Consider the following 20,118-nt stretch of genomic DNA (forward strand, 5'->3'; position numbering starts at 1 on the left):
CTAATTTTTGTATTCTTAGTAGAGACAGGGTTTCACCATGTTGGTCAGGCTGGTCTCAACTCCTGACCTCAGATGATCCACCTGCATTGGCCTCCCAAAGTGCTGGGATTACAGGTGTAAACCACCATGCCCTGGCCTCATTTACTCTTTTTAAACACTGAAGAAAAAAATCTAAGTCTTAAAGAAATGAATATTCTGATGGCTGTTACACCTCAAAAGCCTCATTCATAGTGTCTGGCATGTGGTAAATACATAATATATGTATTAAAATTCTAAAATTTCAGGCTAGGCACAGTGGCTCACACCTGTAATCCCAGTACTTTTGGAGGCTATCGGGGGGGGGCGTGGATCACCTGATGTCAGGAATTGGAGACCAGTCTGACCAACATGGCAAAACCCTGTCTCTACTGAAAATTCAAAATCAGCTGAGTGTGGTGGTACATGCCTGCAATCCCAGCTACTAGGGAGGCTGAGGCAGGAGAATCACTTGGACCTGGGAGGTGGAGGTTGCAGTAAGCCGAGATTGTACCATTGCACTCCAGCTTGGGCCATGAGCAAAACTCTATCTCAAAAAAAAGAAAAACGTTCTAAAATTTCAGACATTAAGACATTTGATTTAGTCACAAGTTACAACTGTTCTTAGCTGTGAGATGTGAACTTCCCTGAATCAATAATAAACTGACTGTCCTGGCCGGGCGTGATGGCTCTCACCTGTAATCCCAGAACTTTGGGAGGCTGAGGCAGGTGGACTACCTGAGGTCAGGAGTTCGAGACCAGCCTGACCAACATGGTATAAAACCCTGTCTCTACTAAAAACACAAAAATTAGCTGGGTGTGGTGGTACCCACCTGTAATCCCAGCTACTGGGCAGCCTGAGGCAGGAGGATCTCTTGAACCTGAAAGGTGGAAGTTGCAATAAGCCGAGATTGTGCCATTGCACTCCAGCCTGAACAACAAGAGCAAAACTCCAACTCAAGGGAAAAAAAAAAATTTTTTTTTTTTTTTTAAAATCCTCAATCGCCAGGCATGGTGGCTCACGCCTGTAACCCCAGCACCTCGGGAGGTCAAGGCAGGCAGATCACGAGGTCAAGAGATCGAGACCATCCTGGCCAACATAGTGAAACCCCGTCTCTACTAAAATATAAAAATTAGCTGGGCATGGTGGCGCACGTCTGTAGTCCCAGCTACTCGGGAAGCTGAAGCAGGAGACTTGCCTGAACCCAGGAGGCGGAGGTTGCAGTGAGCCAAGATCGCACCACTGCACTCCAGCCTGGTGCCTGGCAACAGAGCAAGATTCTGTCTCAATAAATAAATAAATAAATAAATAAATAAATAAATAAATAAATAAGCAAGTAAAAATTAAAAACCCTCAATCATTTTGAAAACATTTAAGCCTCGTACTTTAGAATACATTTTGGATCATCTCTCCACAGGTGTCAGAAAAACATTTTAGTGACTTCTCAAAAAGAAAATCAAAACCTTAATCTATCAGCCTATCTATATATTAGAAATCAAATAATACAAAGTGAAAAGCACAACTCCTTCAAAGCTAGATCTCCACTAATCAAAGAATGGTAATAGTAACAAGCCACACTAAACCTGGTGCTCTACTAACATTTGCCAAAAACCCTACTGCTAGAACAGCAAAAAAAGGAGGCATGACCAATGCCTTATCTGACATTTAGATCAGTGTCCTAGGGACATCATCAAGTCCTACCTTAGAGGCTCTGGATTCTACACTGCATGATCAGAAATTTTGTCAACAATGAAGTAGCTCTGCTCCTCCCTTACTTGCATGAGCACACTGGAGGCCGATTATCCTGACATGGAGTTGCATGTCCACTGTCAGGTCTCAGAAGGGGCTTGGTAGCAAAAGTTACAAAAAAACAGTAATAGTGGTATGAAGTTGACAGCCACATGTCAAGCACTTTCTGCCCATAAAAAGGCCCTTTTCTTCAGTGTTTGCATCAACTGTAACAAAAGAAGCAAGAACAAAATAAACAAGTTGCTCCACACTGTAAGCCAATTGGATCCACCATGAAGGCATCCCAGGAAGGTGCCTGGTTGATGATGATGAAGAAATTTTCTAGTAACAGAATAGGGTCTATTTTAGTTTGGAATAATAGATGATTTTTTAAAAATCCATATTTCAGCTAAATAAATGATTTTTAAATGCTTATGCCCCTTCAAAAATAGCCCTTTTCCTTCACCTTGTAAGGACAGAAAAGTTTCAAGTTTTAACAAATTGGTTATGCATATTGCTTGGCAATATTTGTTTTTTTGCCTCTATGAAAACATACTATATAAATAAGCAAAATATCCTGTATAATACTAATATGCATATGCTTTGTTTTTTCTTTCAGAAAATAGAACTAATATTCTCCTGACTTCACATTCAGTACCCAGAAAGCAACTATTATGAGAACTAGAGTATGAAGTCTGAACTAAAAGATAAGGTAGTCCCCCTTTAATATGTGTCACAGAGAAGAACTTAGAAGATAAAAAACAAATTTAGAATTCAGAAGTCAATTGCTAAGAAGAAAGTCAAAAGATACCTACCGCCATTTTTGTCATTTATGTTCATTCGCAAATTCTAATATAAACACCTATTGGCAAATAATGAGCCAAATTTTACTTGTTCAATTTCAAGTATATAAGAGTACAGCCGTATATTTATTCATATTATGCAATAATATTTTACCTAATCTCATTTAAGGAGAAAAATATCTAAATAGTAGAGAAACCAAGATACTTATATAAACATCATAAACTAAATATGAAATTTTAAAAGTATCTATTTTAATCATATTTCCTAAAAATATATAATCAAAATAATTTTAACATTTTCCAAACTTTACTAATACGTAGCTTTAAAAATGTTACAACAGGCTGGGCACGGTGGCTCCTGCCTATAATCCCAGCACTTTGGGAGGCTGAGGTGGGCTGATCAACTGAGGCCGGGAGTTCAAGACCAGCCTGGTCAACATGGCAAAACACTGTCTCCACTAAAAATATAAAAATTAGCCAGGTGTAGTGGCATGTGCCTGTAATCCCAGCTACCCAGGAGGCTGAGGCAGGAGAATCACTTGAACCCGAGAGTCAGAGGTTGCACTGAGCCAAGATCATACCACTACACTCCAGCCTGGGCGACAGAGTGAGAATTTGTCTCAAAAAAAAAAAAAGTTATAATATATTCATTATCAATAACATTTAAATATGATATTGCAACAGATTTTGCTATCCCATCTGCTTAAATCAAACATCCACTTACATTTGACGCTTAATATACTCTTTAAGCAATGCTTCTTCCACAGGATACACCTGTACACCTGTACCATCATCATAGTAATACATCATACTGGTATTAAATTCTGTTTGAAATGGTTGATCAGTCCTTTCACCATGTTCTTGATAACCATATGAATAATCAAAGTTCACTTGATGTGAATAAAGAAAAAGAAAGGTAATCACACATTAGAAAAAAAAGCAGTTACTATGGATAAAGTGAAGAACTTCAAAGGTTAACAAATATAAAACCAACTATTATCAGACAAAAAAAAATTAGTTAAAACATAATACAGGATAGTTGCTCTATTTTTGTCAAAGCTTATCTAATTTAACAAAACAAAAATCATGTCATACATTGAGGATTTCCTCTGCCTCGTCCTCTTCCCCGTCCTCGGCCTCTTCCTCGGCCTCTAAAGGAACCTCGGATATTACCACCCTCACTTCTCACACTGGAAACTTCATCTTGATCATCTCTTTTTTCTCTATCTCGCCTCCAACCTTTTAAAAATAAAAATATTTTTATGTACTCCAATTTGCAAATAAAATAACACAATTATCTTTATAAAAACATAGTAGCCACCTTCTTCCACTTTGTAACTAATTAATAGTCCCAGGCATTTTTCAGATGGATACAAACTGAAAAAAAATCCAACAGGAATTTATCAAAAATATTTCTAGCACAAAACAGACCTCAAAAAGTATTAGCATATGAAGAATACATTCTAACAAGTATAACAACATACTAGAAAGATAAAGAGATACTTTTATTAAGATTGCACTGTTAAAGATTCAAGAAGTTCCAAGATTACTAAATTTGTACTACATATTCCTTTTTTTTTTTTTTTTTTTTTTTTTTTCTGAGACGGAGTTTCGCTCTTGTTACCCAGGCTGGAGTGCAATGGCGCAATCTCGGCTCACTGCAACCTCTGCCTCCTGGGTTCAGGCAATTCTCCTGCCTCAGCCTCCTGAGTAGCTGGGATTACAAGCACGTGCCACCGTGCCCAGCTAATTGTTTGTATTTTTAGTAGAGACAGGGTTTCACCATGTTGACCAGGATGGTCTCGATCTCTTGACCTCGTGATCCACCCGCCTCGGCCTCCCAAAGTGCTGGGATTACAGGCGTGAGCCACCGCGCCCAGCCTTGTACTACATATTTCTACCAAAGAAGGTGGAAATTAAAAAAAAAAAAAAAAAAAGGTTGTACTACATAAAACTCCTAAAAAAACACTTTTCACAAAATATCTAAGGATGGTTCTATTTAAATAAATGTCATTCCTTATCAAGTAAAAAGGAAATGAAAACACAAAACAAATTGAGAAAAGGTATCTGAAGCAAAATGTAAAAATTCTATCTGGAGTACTTATAATAACTCATACCACGCTCTCTCATGCAACATGCACACATACACACACACACACACACACACTCAACTCTCTCTCTCTCTCTCTCCCCCAATGGGAAAAATGTCTAAAATACAATCAGGGCAACAAAATGCAAGTGGACAATAAATACACAAAACGGTGCCTACCAATGGGTCAATAATCATAAAAGGCTGGGCGCAGTGACTCAGGCCCGTAATCCCAGCACTTTGGGAAGCCAAGGCGGACAGATAACCCGAGGTCAGGAGCTGAAGAACAGACTGGCCAACATAGTAACCCATTCTCTACTAAAAATACAAAAAACCATAGCGCACACTATTTGGGAGCTGAGGGAAGAGAATCACTTGAACCCGAGAGGCAGGGGTTGCAGTGAGGAGAGATCACACCACCACACGCCAGTCTAGGCTACAGAGCGAGATTCCCTCTCAAAAAAAAAAAAAGAAAAAAAATCATCAAAAGAGGCTCACACTTGTGATAACAGCACTTTGGTAGGTTGAGGCAGGCAAACTGCTTGAGTGCAGGAGTTCAAGACCAGCCTGAGAAACACGGCAAAACCCTGCCTGTACTAAAAATACAAAAAATTAGCTGAGTGTGGTGGCGCCAGTTGTGTTGTCCCAGCTACTCGGGAGGTGGGACTGGGAGGCTCTCTTGAGCCCCAGAGGTGGAGGTTGCGGTGAGCTGAGATACCACTACTGCACTCAAGGCTGGGAGAAGGGTGAGACACCATCTCAAAAAAAAGGTAATAATCATCATCATAAAAAGAAAAAGAGCCAGGTACAGTGGCTCAGGCCTGTAACCCCAGCACTTTGGGAGGCCTAGGCAGGCAGGTCACTTGAGGTCAGGAATTCAAGACCAGACTAGCCAACATGGCTAAACCCCATCTCTACTAAAAATACAAAAATTAGCCAGGCATGGTGGTACGTGCCTGTAATCCCAGCTACTTGGTAGGCTGAGGCAGAAGAATTCTTTGAATCTGGGACGCGGAGGAGGTTGCAGTGTGCCCAGAACCTGCCACTGCACTCCAGCCTGGGTGACAGAGCAAGACTTCGTCTCAGAAAAAAAAAAGAAAAACAAACAGTGCTCAGCCTTATTGACTATGAGAAATGCAAATTAAGATAATGAAAGGCTTTTTATCCCAGTATAACAAGTATTTTAATGTCTCTAATATGAAATGTTCAAGGTAGAACATTAGCCGGGCACGGTGGCTCACACCTGTAATCCCAGCACTTTGGGAGGCTCTGGTGGGCAGAGAGAACTTGAGGTCAGGAGTTTCAAGACCAGCCTGACCGACGTGGCGAAACTCATCTCTACTAAAAATACAAAAATTAGCTAGGCATGGTGGTGGGCGCCTGTAGTCCCAGCAACTCAGAAGGTGGAGGCAAGAGAATCCCTTGAACTCGAGAGGCAGAGTTTGCAGTGAGCCGAGGATCTCTCCACTGAACTCCAGCCCTGGGCATCAGAGTGAGACTCTGTCTCAAAAAAAGGGTAAACGTTTATTCATATAGTTAGTGAGGTTGAAAATAGATATATCCACTTTGAAAACCAACTTGGAATAATCTAATAAATGTGAAGATATACAAATCCTAGAGACAAGGTTTCACAACCTTAGCACTTTAGACTGTTGTGTGAGGGGCTGATCTGGGGACTACAGGACGTTGAGCATCATCCATGACCACCAGGCCACAAGATGCCAGTAGCAACCACTCACCTCCCTCAGTTGTAACAACCAGTAATAAATATCTCAAGACAATGCCAAATGACTCTTTGGGGGAAAAAAAATCACCCTCATTGAGAATATTACCCTAGATCCCATAGTTCCATCCTCAATGCTTATCCTAAAATAGTATTTTTCAAATATTTCTTTCTTTCTTTTTTTTTTTTTAAAAACAGAGATGATGTCTCACTATGTTACCCAGCTGGTCTCAAACTCCTGAGTTCAAGCAATCCACCTACCTCCCTCTCCCAAAGTGCTGGGATTACAGACGTGCACCACTGCGCCCAAGCACTTTTTCAAACATTTCTACCTTAATCTGTAAGTAAGGTTACATCACACCAGCACACTTACAAAAATTTTTGCAATTTAAACACATATCATTTAAAAATTTACTATGTGAAGCATTCTAGGTTTTTTTTTTTTTTGAGACAGAGTCTTGCTCTGTCACCAGGCCGGAGTACAGAGGTGTCATCTCGGCTCACTGCAACCTCCGCCTCCTGGGTTCAAGCGATTCTTCCGCCTCAGCCTCCTGAGTAGCTGGGGGCCACAGGCGCGTGCCACCACGCCCGGCTCATTTTTTTTTTATTTTTAGTAGAGACAGGGTTTCACCATGTTGGCCAGGATGGTCTCGATCTCTTGACCTTGTGATCCTCCCGCCTTGGCCTCCCAAAGTGCTGGGATTACAGGCATGAGCCACCGTGCCTGGCCAGCACTCTAGGTTTTTAAAAACCTGATCATGACCCAATATACTGATTTTATAACCCACTCACAGACTTTAGTCTGCAGTCTGAAAAAATTACCCTAGAGCGCCTCTTGTACTTGTGTACTGGAAAACATGCATTAAAATGTTTATGGTAGTACTTTAATATCAAAAAACTAGAAACACAATCCAAATATCCACTATTAGTACAGATTTTATCAAATAGTGAAACAGCCTTTCAGCAGGAAGAGAAAAGAAGAATGACAGTAATACAACCAACATGCATTAATCTAAGAAAAAGCAGACTGAATTTTTAAAAAAATTCCTGCCAAAGAATGTTGATAAAGTCACATTGCATGGCAATTTCAAAATGTGCAAGAAACCAACACACTTAAGATCCTTTTCTCCAAGAAAAAGGGATGAAACTGCGGAGGGCACAAAGGGAAGTTTAAAGGTAACAGTAACATACATTCTTAAACAGAGTGAGTTTCCACTGTTCATCATCATCATCATCCTCATCATTATTAACGTTGATTTTAGAGACGGGGTCTCACTCTGTCACTCAGGCTGCAGTGGCAACATCACAGCTCACCGTAGCCTTCAACTCTTGGGCTCTCAAGCAAGCCTCCTACCTCAGCCTACCAAGTAGGTGGAACTACAGGTGAGTGCCACCATACTCAGCTCATTATATTGTTGTTCTATATAACTTTATGTCTATTTTCTCATATATTCAATATTTAATGAGAAAAAAAGTAATGAAATTATGAGTATCCATTACCTTTAGAATGAAAACTTAAAATGACATTTTGAGAAATAGGAACAAAAAGTCCATTTTTCTATAGCCAAGTTTTTGTTGTGTTTTGTTTTGTTTTTGTTGTTTTTTGAGGATGGAGTCTTGCTCTTGTTGCCCAAGCTGCAGTGCAATGGCACAACTCGACTCACTGAAACCTCTGCCTCCCAGGTTCAAGCAATTCTCCTGCCTCAGCCTCCTGAGTAGCTGGGGTTACAGGCACGCACCACCATGTCCAGCCAATTTTTCTATGTTTAGTAGAGACGGGGCATGGTGGTGGCTCACGCCTGTAACCTCAGCATTTTGGGAGACGGAATCACCTGAGGTCGGGAGTTCAAGACCAGCCTGACCAACGTGGAGAATCCCCATCTCTACTAAAAATACAAAATTAGCTGGGCGTGGTGGCATATGCCTGTAATTCCAGTTACTTAGGAGGCTGAGGAAGGAGAATCACTTAAACCCGGCAGGCAGAGGTTGTGGTGAGCCAAGACTGAGCCACCACTGTACTGCAGCCTAAGCAACAAGAGCAAAACTCCATCTCAAAAAAAAAAAAAAAAAACAAGAAAATTAAAAATTTTTAACAAGTCTAGAATACACTACCTTATCCAAGTAATCGAAGTTAATAATCAATGTTGTGGCCAGTAGCAGTGGCTCACACCTGTAATTCCAACACTTTGGGACGTCAAGGTGGGTGGATCACCTAAGGTCAAGAGTTCGTCACCAGCCAATAAGATGAAACCCTGCCTCTACTAAAAATACAAAAATTAGCCAGGCATGGTAGCATGCACCTGTACTCCCAGCCTCTCAGGAGGCTGAGAGAAGAATTGCTTGAACCCAGGAAGCAGAGACTACAGTGAGCCCAGATCGCACGCCACTGCCCTCCAGCCTAGGCGACAGAACAAGACTCCACCTCAAATAAAAAATGTAAATATTAATTGTCAAATTAATAATCAAATACAGTTACGGGGTAATCAAAGTTAATATCTTCAATAATAGGACAAACCAAGGTCATACTCATTCCCATGCAATGCACTAAGAAGAAAATCATACACACACACACACACACACACACACATATTTGGAGAAAGAGTCTCACTCTGTCGCCCAGGCTGGAGTGCAGTGGCACAGTCTGGGCTCAGTGCAACCTCTGCCTCCTGGATTCAAGTGATTCTCCTGCCTCAACCTCCCGAGTAGCTAGGACTACAGGCACCTGCCACCATGCCCAGCTAATTTTTTGTATTTTCAGTAGAGATAGGGCTTCACTGTGTTAGCCAGGATGGTCTCAATCTCCTGACCTCATGATCCACCTTCCTCAGCATCCCAATGCTGGGATTATAGGCATGAGCCACCATGTCAGGCGATACATTTTCTCATACAGCACTCCTGCCAAAAATTCACAACCCAATCCAATCATAAGGAAACATCAGAAAACCCAAAGTAAGGGGTATCTATATTATAATTATCTTACAATCTTCAAAAAAATCAATGTCATTAAAGATAAAAGCAAAGAACTGTTACAGATTAACGGAGCCTAAAGAGAAAAAAAAAAATCAAATGAAACGGGGGATCCCAGAATGGATTCCTTGGGGCAGGGGAGGGAACAACTATAAAGGACTTTATTGAAAAAAAAATGCCTGTGGACAATCACATTGTATTAACTTTAAGTTTCACTGTTGTTCATTGCGTTATGGTTTTATTGTTCTAATGAAATACACCCTGAAGATATTTGGGGCTAAATTGACATGATGCCTGCAATTTATTCTCAAATGGTTTATACTACATGTAGTTACTAAACTAATGAGCATTATTTTAGTAGAGATAGACTAAGTCTTTCCTAAGTCATTTTTCTCTTAGAATGGTAACTTACTTCGTGTATCATTTTTCCTATTGTTATGTGTTGGTTTATTTGCTTCAGGTTGACATCTTGAGCTGTTCCGGGATCCAGGTCTTTCTTGACTCTCTGGTCTTACATCATCTAAGTGAAGTGGTACCCACTTGTGCTTATTAGCTTGAAGAAAACAAAATAAAACATTTAAGGACAAATGTACAATTTTCACTAAAGCCTCACAATTTGAAAGTACTCTGAATTTTAATTAAGTAAGTGAAAAATTTAATGTGTATTTTAAGATTGTTTGTAAAGAGGCCAGGCACAGTGGCTCACACCTATAATCCCAGCACTTTGAGAGGCCGAGGTGGGCGGATGACTTGAGGCCAGGAGTTCAAGACCATCTTGGCTAACATGGTGAAACTCCATCTCTACTAAAAATACAAAAAAAAATTAGCTGGGTGTGGTGGCACTTGCCTGTAATCCCAGCTACCTGGGAGGCTGAGGCATGAGTATCACTTGAGCCTGAGAGGCAGAGGTTGCAGTGAGCCAAGATTGAGCCACTGCACTCCAGACTGGGTGACAAGAGAGTGAAACAAACAAACAAAAGAATGGGGAGAAATTTTTCTAACAATCACTTGGTTGTTTTGTTGTCACTGCTTTTAAGCAATGAGCCTTTATTCTTTGTATCAAGTGAGCATAATGCTTATCCTGTATCAAGAATTAGAAACTATTCAAGTAAATGATCAGCCTACAGTAAAAGCTAAAGTATTAAAGAAGTTGGCCACAACTTTACCATTAAATGTCCCCCTCCCATGCCATATCACCTCCAGAGACTTCTTGGTTCAGTGGTTTCCCATGGCATCCAAAATAAAATCCTAACTCCAAATTACCAAGGACTTGTATACCATGGACCTTGTCTATTTATGTCTCTAACCTCACCTCCTGCTACTCTGTCAGAAAATCACCTGGTTTCAGTCACTGACAACTTGACAGTTTAAAGCCCTTTTCTGCCTTGAAGCCCCTAGAGACACTTGTACCAAGATTTGACCACTGAATGAGTATATGCTTCTACAAAGTAGATAAATTATAATCTGTTCCTAGACACACGAAAAGTTCAGAAAAAAAATGGAAAAAGATAGGAAGACAATATTTTTATTCCTTCAAAGTATAATTTTGACAGGAGAATGTTACAAGGGAAAAGGTTAACTAAAATTATTCCCACTTTTCTTTTTTCTGAGACAGAGTCTTGCTCTGTCTCCCAGGCTGAAGTGCAGTGGCACGATCTCAGCTCATTGCAACCTCCGCTTCCTGGGTTCAAGCAATTCTCCTGCCTCAGCCTCCTGAGTACCTGGTACTACAGGTCTGCACCTACCATGTCCGGCTAATTTTTTTTTTTTTTTTGTATTTTTAATGGAGACAGGGTTTTACCAAGTTTGCCAGGCTGGTCTCAAACTCTGACTTCAAGTGATCTGCCCACCTCGGCCTTCCAAAGTACTAGGATTACAGGCATGAGCCACCAAGCCCAGCCCATTCTCACTTTTCTCTCAGAAAAAAAAATGTATTTAATTTTCACAGTACTTTCTAAATATAGGGAGCAGTCCAATGCAGATCTAAAAGAACAATAATTGTCACACAACTTTCCAAGAATATATCTACAACCATACCTGTAAGTGGAACTCCATTCCATTTTCTTGCATAGAATACAAGTTACATGCAAAAAGGAAAGTTTAATAGTTCACAAATGTTACAAAAGCAAATGAGCTACCACTGCAAATTGCTTATCCCAAAGAAATACAAACTATACATTTCTGACTACCAGAGATCAGTTAATTAAATACAATTCCTCATTACAATTTTCTTCAAAAATTTAAAATCAGGGCCAGGCGCGGTGGCTCACGCCTGTAATCCCAGCACTTTGGGAGGCCGAGGCAGGTGGATCACGAGGTCAAGAGATCGAGACCATCCTGGTCAACATGGTGAAACCCCGTCTCTACTAAAAATACAAAAAATTAGCTGGGCGTAGTGGCGCGTGCCTGTAATCCCAGCTACTCAGGAGGCTGAGGCAGGAGAATTGCTTGAACCCAGGAGGCGGAGGTTGCGGTGAGCCGAGATCACGCCATTGCACTCCAGCCTGGGGTAATGAGCGAAACTCCATCTCAAAAAAAAAAAAAAAAAAATTTAAAATCAAAATAAAGATATAGACAAACTGACCTCTCTTTCGTTGATTACTTGACTGAGCCTCATCTTCATTGACATTTTCTCCAGGACCATTTAATTTTGTTTCCCGGTTTTCTTTGCTCTCACTGTTACTTCTCCTTTCAATCTTCTCTTCTTTTTCTTTTCTATTTTGTGGCTTTTTATTTCCTTGGCTGAGGACGCTCTGACACTGCAGAAAGGGTTTCAGAATGAAATTATTTCCATTAACATTTTCACCAACATATCCCAAAATTTGTGGTAATATACCTAACCTAAAATTGCAAAACAAATGACAAAAACTGTTATCAAGAGCAAAAAATTACTTTTCAAAAGACAGTTAAAAGTCAAGCTGCAGACTAGGAGAAAGTATTTGATAAAGAACTTGTAACTAAAATACATAATGAACTAACTTTCAAAATCAATTCCACTTTTTTTGTGGGGGTGGGGTGGGGCAGGACATTGTCTCGCTCTATCTCCCATCCTGGAGTGCAGTGGCATGATCTTAGCTCACTACAGCCTCCAGCTCCTGGGTTCAAGCGATTCTCCTGCCTCAGCCTCCCTAGTAGCTGGGAATACAGGCACACATCACCACATCTGGCTAATTTTTGTATTTTTAGTAGAGACAGGGTTTGGCCATGTTGGTCTGGCTGTTCTCAAACTCCTGACACCAAATGATTCACCCTCCTCAGCCTCCCAAAGTGCTGGGATTACAGGCATGAGCCACCACACCCAGTCTTCCATTTTTTTTTTTTAAATGGGCAAGATTGATCAGATACTTCATCAAAAAGATATATTGATGGCAAATCTATAAAAAGATGATTGTCATCATTCATCAGAAAAATGCAAACCAAAACTGCAATGGGATGCCATTCTATACTTACTAGAATATCTAAAAAAATTTTAAAACTGACTGTATTAAGGGTGAGTAAAGATGGGCACAGTGGCTCACATCTGTAATCCTAGCACTTTGGGAGGCCAAGGCAGGTAGATCACTTGAGTTCAGGAGTTCGAGACCAGCCTGGGCACATGGTCCATCTCTATAAAAAACACAAAAAATTAGCCAGGCAAGGTGGCCCATGCCCATAGTCCCAGCTACTTGCCGGGCTGAGGTGGAAAGATCACTTGAGCCCAGGAGTCAAGGCTGTAGTGAGCTGAGATCACGCCACTGCACTCCAGCCCGGGTGACAAGGTGAGAACTGGTCTCAAGAAGGAAAAAAAAAAGAACATAAGTGAAGATGTGAAGTAACTGGAATTCACATACACTGCTGGTTGAAATGCAAATTCAGCAGTTTCGTAAAATGCTAAAACAGATAGCTACTATATGATCCAGCCTAGTTATATATCCAAGAAAAAAAGAAAGCCTATATTTATGCAAAATTTTCTACACAAATGTTCATACAGCAGTTTTATCTGTAACAGCCAAAACCCAAAATTAATCCAAAAGTCCATTAACAATGGGTGAATGGATAAACTGTGTTACATCCATACTACTCAGCAAGAAAAAGGAATGAACTGCTGACACACAAGTAAACCTCAAAATAATCATACTGAGCAGAAGTCAGAAAAAAAAAGAGTACCTAATGAATGCCTCCACATATATAAAATGGCAGAAATTGCAAATCTCAAATATAAGGTTACCTCTGAAGAATATAACCAGATGAGGCCGGGTGCGGTGGCTCACGCCTGTAATCCCACCACTTTAGGAGGCCGAGGTGGGTGGATCACTTGAGATCAAGAGTTAGAGACTAGCCTGGCCAACATGGTGAAACACCATCTCTACTAAAAATACAAAAACATTAGCCTGGTGTGGTGGCAGGTTGCCTGTAATCCCAGCTACTCAGAAGGCTGAGGCAGAAGAATCACTTAAACCCGGAAGGCGAAGGTTGCAGTGAATTGAAATCACACCACTGCACTCCAGCCTGGGCAAAAGAGCAAGATTCCATCTCAAAAAAAAAAAAAAAAAAAAAAATACAACCAGATGAGGGAAATGTGATGAATGAAATTGGGTTATCTGAAAAGCAGGTAAAACTATCAAAAGGATAGCTGCCAAGTTTTCAGCAACTGTTTATCAATCTATGTGATTTTATACAAATATAAAATTTTGATTACAACTTGTAATATGTCTTCATTATTAAAGAAATAATAGGCAAGGCATGGTAGCTAATGCCTATAATCCCAGCACTTTGGGAGACTGAGGTGAGTCAATCACTTGAGCTCAGGAGTTCGATACCAGCCTGAGCAACATAGCCAAATCCCATCTCTACAAAAAGTTTAAATATCTGCCAGTGTAGTGGTGCACACCTGTAGTCCCAGCTACTTGGGAGGTAAAGGTGGAGGGTCACCTGAGCCTGGGAGGCCGAGGCTACAGTGAGCTGTGATTGCATCACTGCACTCCAGCCTGGGTAATGGAGTGAGATACTGTCTTTAAAAAAAAAAAAAGAAAGAAAGAAAAGGAAGGGAGAGGGAGGCAGAGAGGGAGCGGGGGAGGGAAAAGCGGGGGGAGGGAGAGAGGGAGAGCCAGGGGCAGTGGCTCACACCTGTAATCCCAGAACTTTGGGAGGCCAAGGCAGGCAGATCACCTGAGGTCAGTGATTCAAGACCAGCCTGACCAACATGAAGAAACCCCATCTCTACTAAAAATACAAAATAAGCCAGATGTGGTGGTGCATGCCTGTAATCCCAGCTACTCAAGAGGCTGAGGCAGGAGAATTGCTTGAACCTGGGAGGCAGAGATTGCAGTGAGTGGAGATCGCGCCATTGCACTCCAGCCTGGGCAACAAGAGTGAGACTCAGTCTCAAAAAAAAAAAAAAAAGTAAAGAAAGAACAAAATAATAGGTAAGGAAGTAAGGTTAAGCCTACCATGAGTAAAGCTTAAGACAAGTTCATTACTAACGCTACTGGCAGCATCAAAGGATAACTGCAAATTAAACTAATAAAATGAAATCTTCTTGATGATCAAAGATTTGATCAAGTTCTTAAATCTGTTCCTTAGCCAGGCTGGTGGCTTATACTGTGATCCCAACATTTTGGGAGGCTCAGGCAGGAGGATCACCTGAGCCCAGGAGTTGGAGACCAACAAAATCCCATCTCTATAAAAAATACAAAAATTAGCTGTGCACCGTGCTGCATGCCTGTAGTCCCAGCTACTCCAGAGGTCAAGGTAGGAGGATCACCTGAGGTAGCAATTTGAGGCTACAATGAGCTGTGATCACACCAGTGCACTCCAGCCTGAAGACAGAGCAAGACCCTATCTCAAACAAATAAAAAATAAATCTGTCTCCCACTATGACAATTCTTTACATTTTAAGTAAAATAAAATTCTGCATGTTGAAATGAACATATTTTCCTTAAAAAAAAAAAACTTTAATACTCACTCCAGTGTTCACTAATTCACTTGGTGTTGGCCAATTCTCCATATCGCTGAAAAAACTAGCCTAAGAAGTAACAAATAAGTGTTATGTCTGCAAATTAGTTTTAGAAATTTTAAGAAGAAAAACATTTTCTAAAAGTGAAAGGAGTTTTAATAATCATTTATATTCAGTTACATGAAGACATCTGCCAAATTAATCCAAAAGTTTCTCCAAACAATGGAACTTTCTGAAATAACAATGCCTTGATCTTACGATAAAGCTTTCACCACTATTTAATGACATTATTGAGTTGCATATGATAGCAAAGACATATATAGAGGTTTGGATAAAGGTTCTCCATAATATTAACTTTAAGCTAATATCAATAATACAATTAGAAGAAAAATACACTTATAATAACCTAAGAGTTCTTAGCCACTATTTTCAAAAATCAATACAGTTAAGAACTATTTCCTATAAAGACATACCTTGCTGGATTTCTTTGTCTTGAGTTTTCCTGCTTTTATAATTTTGGGAGAACTGAACTCTAAAGAAAATATATAGAATTGTTTTTACAACTACTTCATTCAAAATATTACCAAATTAACTACTATGTCAATTTCAGTAAATCAGTATAATCATCACTCCCAACAAAATCCATAGTTCTGAAACTCAAATTCCTAGCAAAAAATCAACTCCACAGATTCAAATTTTTATTCAGTCTCCAAATCAAGAAGTAAGAAATACTCCAAGTCATGGCACCAAAAAAAAAAAGAAGAAATATTAACAGTATTAACAGTGTACTTACACTGAACAAACAGAACAATCCTTTCATCAACAGAATATAGGCTGGGCAGGGTGGCTCACATCTGTAATCCTAGCACTCCGAGAGGCCAAGATGGGAGGATCACTTGAGGTCAGGAGTTCGAGACCAGCCTGGCCAAGATGGTGAAACCCCATCTCTACCAAAAATACAAAACTTAGCCAGATGTGGTGGCACATGCCCGTTGTCCCGGCTACTTGGGAGGCTGAGGCAGGAGAATCACTTGAACCTGGGAGGTAGAGGTTGCAGTGAGCTAAGATCATGACACTGCCCTCCAGCCTGGGCCACAGAGCAAGACTCTGTCTCAAAAAAAGAAAAAAAAAGAATATAACATGAGAAAATTAGAAATATAATGTTCTATTTTATTATTTTAAGGCAGTCTCTCGTTTCTCTCATGCTGCTGATAAGAGTATGAGGTAGCATTTATTTATTTATTTTTAATTTTACATTTTTTTGAGACGAAGTCTTGCTCTGTCGCCCAGGCTGGAGTGCAGAGGTGTGATCTCAGCTCAATGCAACCTCCACCTCCCAGGTTCAAGCAATACTCTGACTCAACCTCCCAAGTAGCTGGGATTATAAGCACCCGCCACTAAGCCTGGCTAATTTTTTTGTATTTTTAGTAGAGACAGTGTTTCACCATCTTGGCCAGGCTGGTCTTGAAACTCCTGACCTCGTGATCCACCTGCCTTGGCCTCCCAAAATGTTGGGATTACAAGCATGAGCTGAGACAGTGCCTCACTCTGTCACCCAGGTTGGAGTGCAGTCGCGCAACCTCAGCTCACTGCAACCTCTGCCTCCCAGGTTCAAGCAGTTCTCCCACCTCAACCTCCTAAACAGCTGAGATTACAAGTACATGCCACCACACCAGCCTAATTTTTTTATTTTTGTAAAGACGGGGTTTCACCATGTTGGCCAGACTGGTCTCAAACTCCTGACCTTAGGTAATCTGTCCATCTCGGCCTCCCAAAGTGCTGGGATTATAGGCATGAGCCACTGTGCCCAGCCAAGGTAGTGTATCTTTCAAGGGTAATCTTAAAAGATATACTAAAAATTTATATAACCTTTTAATAAAACAATTCAATTTCTGGGAAATTATCTGGGAATCAAGAAAAGGAACAAAGATGTCTATATAGGATGTTCAATGCAACTTTGTTGATAATCATATTTAAATAACCTCTACATAATAATACACAAAATAATATGTAACTTTTGGAAATCAGACAAAGCTGTATATGTATTGACATGGAAAGAAGTCCCCCAGGTTTTAAATATAATTTTAGACATACAGGCCAGGCGCAGTGGCTCACCCCTGTAATCCCAACAATTTTGGGAAGCCAAGACTGGCAGATCACTTGAGGCCAGGAGTTCAAGACCAGACTGGCCAAAAGGGTGAAACCCCGTGTCTACTAAAAATATAAAAATTAGCCAGGTGTGGTGGCACACACCTGTAATCCCAGCTACTTGGGAGGTTGAGGCAGGAAAATCACTGGAATCTGGGAGGTAAAAGTTGCAGTGAGCCAAGATTGCACCACTGCACTCCAGCCTGGGCAACAGAGTGAGACTCCAATTTAAAAAAAAAAAAAAATTATACACATACAGATTATAGGTAAAAGAAGCATGAGAAAGGAAATTTTTCATTTTCTATGTTTTAACTAACATAGAGGAAATCACCCTGCATGTTATTAGAGAAAACCTAAGACTGAAATTGCAAGCCAATTTAGAAAATTGTTTTAAATTTAAAAATTTTTCAAATTAAAAAACATGTATACTCAAAAAGAAGAAACCTGTTTTTTGTTTCTAAGTAAGAAACAAGCCAGGTACAGTGGCTCGAGCCTATAATCCCAGCACTCTGAGAGGCCAAGGCAGGAGAATCACTTGAGCCCAAGAGTTGAAGATCAGACCTGGCAACATAGGCAAAAACACTGTCTCCACAAAAAAAAAAAAAAGAGTTGGGCATGGTGGTGCACCCCTGTAGTCCCAGCTACTCAGGAGGTTGAGATGGGAGGATTGCTGGAGCCCAGGAGCTAGAGGCTGTAGTGAGCTATGATCACACCACTGCACTTCAGCTTGGATGACAGAGTGAGATCCTTTCTCACAAACAAAACACCCTGCAAATTTAAGCTACTATAAATATACATGAACAAGCATGGAATATACATGTCTCCATTTTTCAAACATCAGTAGTAAAACAGACACTATATACCAGTACATCTTTTTTGATCATTATTCTATTATCTTTACAATGTTATTCTTAGGCTGGGTGTGGTGGCTCACGCTTGTAATCCCAGCACTTTGGGAGGCTGAGGCGGATGGATCACGTGCAGTCAGGAGTTCAAGACCTGCCTGGCCAACACAGCGGAACCCCATCTATACTAAAAAACACAAAAATTAGCCAGGCATAGTGACAGGTGCCTGTTATCCTAGCTACTTGGGAAGCTGAGGCACGAGAATCACTTCAACCCAGAAGGCGGAGGTTGCAGTGAGAGGAGATCACGCGACTGCACTCCAGCCTGAGGGACAGAGTGAGACTTTGTCTCAAAAAGAAATAAAATAAAATAAATAATAAAAATAAAATGTTATTCTTAAATCCTGGGACCTACAAGGAAATAACTATAAACAGATAAGGAAAACAATATATTTTTAAGGGTTGGGATACTTTAAACAAGAGCTATGATCATATCACTGCACTCCAGCCTGGATGACAGAGCGAGATCCTTTCTCACAAACAAACAAAACACCCTGCAAATTTAAGCTAGTATAAATATACATGAACAAGCATGGGATATATGTATCTCCATTTTTCAAACATCATTAGTAAGACAGACACTATGAATTATCAGCTATATTTATGGACTACTCCTAGCAGTTTTAAACAAAAGCTACAACATGCCGGGCGCTGTGGCTCATGCCTGTAATCCCAGCACTTTGGGAGGCCAAGGCAGGTGGATCACGAGGTCAAGAGATCGAGACCATCCTAGTCAACATAGTGAAACCCCGTCTCTACTAAAAATACAAAAAATTAGCTGGGCATGGTGGTGTGTGCCTGTAATCCCAGCTATTCAGGAGGCTGAGGCAGGAGAGTTGCCTGAACCCAGGAGGCGGAGGTTGCGGTGAGCCAAGATCACGCCATTGCACTCCAGCCTGGGTAACAAGAGCAAAACTCCGTCTCAAAAAAAAAAAAAAAAAAAAAGCTACAACATAACAGAGCCTATTTCATTCAGCTTAATTCTTATGGCCATAATCTTTTGGCAAAATTTTAATTAAGAAAATACACTATCTGCCGGGCGCGGTGGCTCACGCCTGTAATCCCAGCACTTTGGGAGGCCGAGGTGGGTGGATCACGAGGTCACGAGATCGAGACCATCCTGGTCAACATGGTGAAACCCCATCTCTACTAAAAATACAAAAAATTAGCCGAGCATGGTGGCGCGTGCCTGTAATCCCAGCTACTCAGGAGGCTGAGGCAGGAGAATTGCCTGAACCCAGGAGGCAGAGGTTGCGGTGAGCCGAGATCGCGCCATTGCACTCCAGCCTGGGTAACAAGAGCGAAACTCTGTCTGGAAAGAAAAAAAAAAAAAAAAAGAAAATACACTGATGATATCAATATTTCATATTTTATCATATCGAAGAGAAAATGTAAAAATGAGTGCTTTTAAAAATGTGAAAGCAGACAATTCTCAAACTGTAATAGTTGAATTATCAATTTGCACAGTTATTTTAGAAAGCAACTTGTAAACTAAAAAAATGCCCTATAACCTACTAATTCTACTTCTCAGCATTTACCCTTCAGAAAGGCACATATGGATATGACATGTGTATAAAAATGTTCAGTTTCTTCACTTAAATACAAAAATGAAAAAAATCAAGATGATCAACAGGTAAATGTCTAAATTAACTATGTCGACTCTATTTATGGACCGCTACTTAACAGTAGTTTTTTTGGTTTGTTCTTGTTTTTATTTTATTATTATTTTTTTTGAGACGGAGTTTTGCTCTTGTTACCCAGGCTGGAGTGCAATGGCACAATCTCAGCTCACTGCAACCTCCGC

At 40.5% G+C, this 20,118-nt stretch overlaps 1 protein-coding gene across 14 annotated transcripts in view; it reads right to left on the reverse strand.

Moving 5' to 3' along the window:
• LARP1B (La ribonucleoprotein 1B) overlaps positions 1-20,118 on the reverse strand; it is a 159,086-nt gene that overhangs the window by 128,005 nt on the left and 10,963 nt on the right. For 4 of the 14 annotated variants that reach the window (XM_064383885.1, XM_064383883.1, XM_064383882.1 and 1 more), the window contains exons 2-7: positions 15,735-15,793; positions 15,271-15,330; positions 11,911-12,085; positions 9,739-9,879; positions 3,643-3,786; positions 3,272-3,437 (exon numbers count right to left, since the gene is read on the reverse strand). In XM_064383885.1, coding sequence (XP_064239955.1) covers positions 3,272-3,437; positions 3,643-3,786; positions 9,739-9,879; positions 11,911-12,085; positions 15,271-15,312 — 668 coding nt within the window. In that variant the 5' untranslated portion in view covers positions 15,313-15,330; positions 15,735-15,793. Of the gene's footprint in view, positions 1-1,717; positions 1,966-3,271; positions 3,438-3,642; positions 3,787-9,738; positions 9,880-11,910; positions 12,086-15,270; positions 15,331-15,734; positions 16,019-16,054; positions 16,071-20,118 lie in introns of those variants that run through there. The other 10 variants (XM_064383891.1, XM_064383890.1, XM_064383893.1 and 7 more) reach the window with 8 other exon arrangements.

The sequence above is a fragment of the Aotus nancymaae genome, unplaced genomic scaffold (assembly GCF_030222135.1).
Source record: "Aotus nancymaae isolate 86718 unplaced genomic scaffold, 86718_ANA_hifiasm-v0.15.2.pri h1tg000033l, whole genome shotgun sequence".
Lineage (NCBI taxonomy): Eukaryota > Metazoa > Chordata > Mammalia > Primates > Aotidae > Aotus > Aotus nancymaae.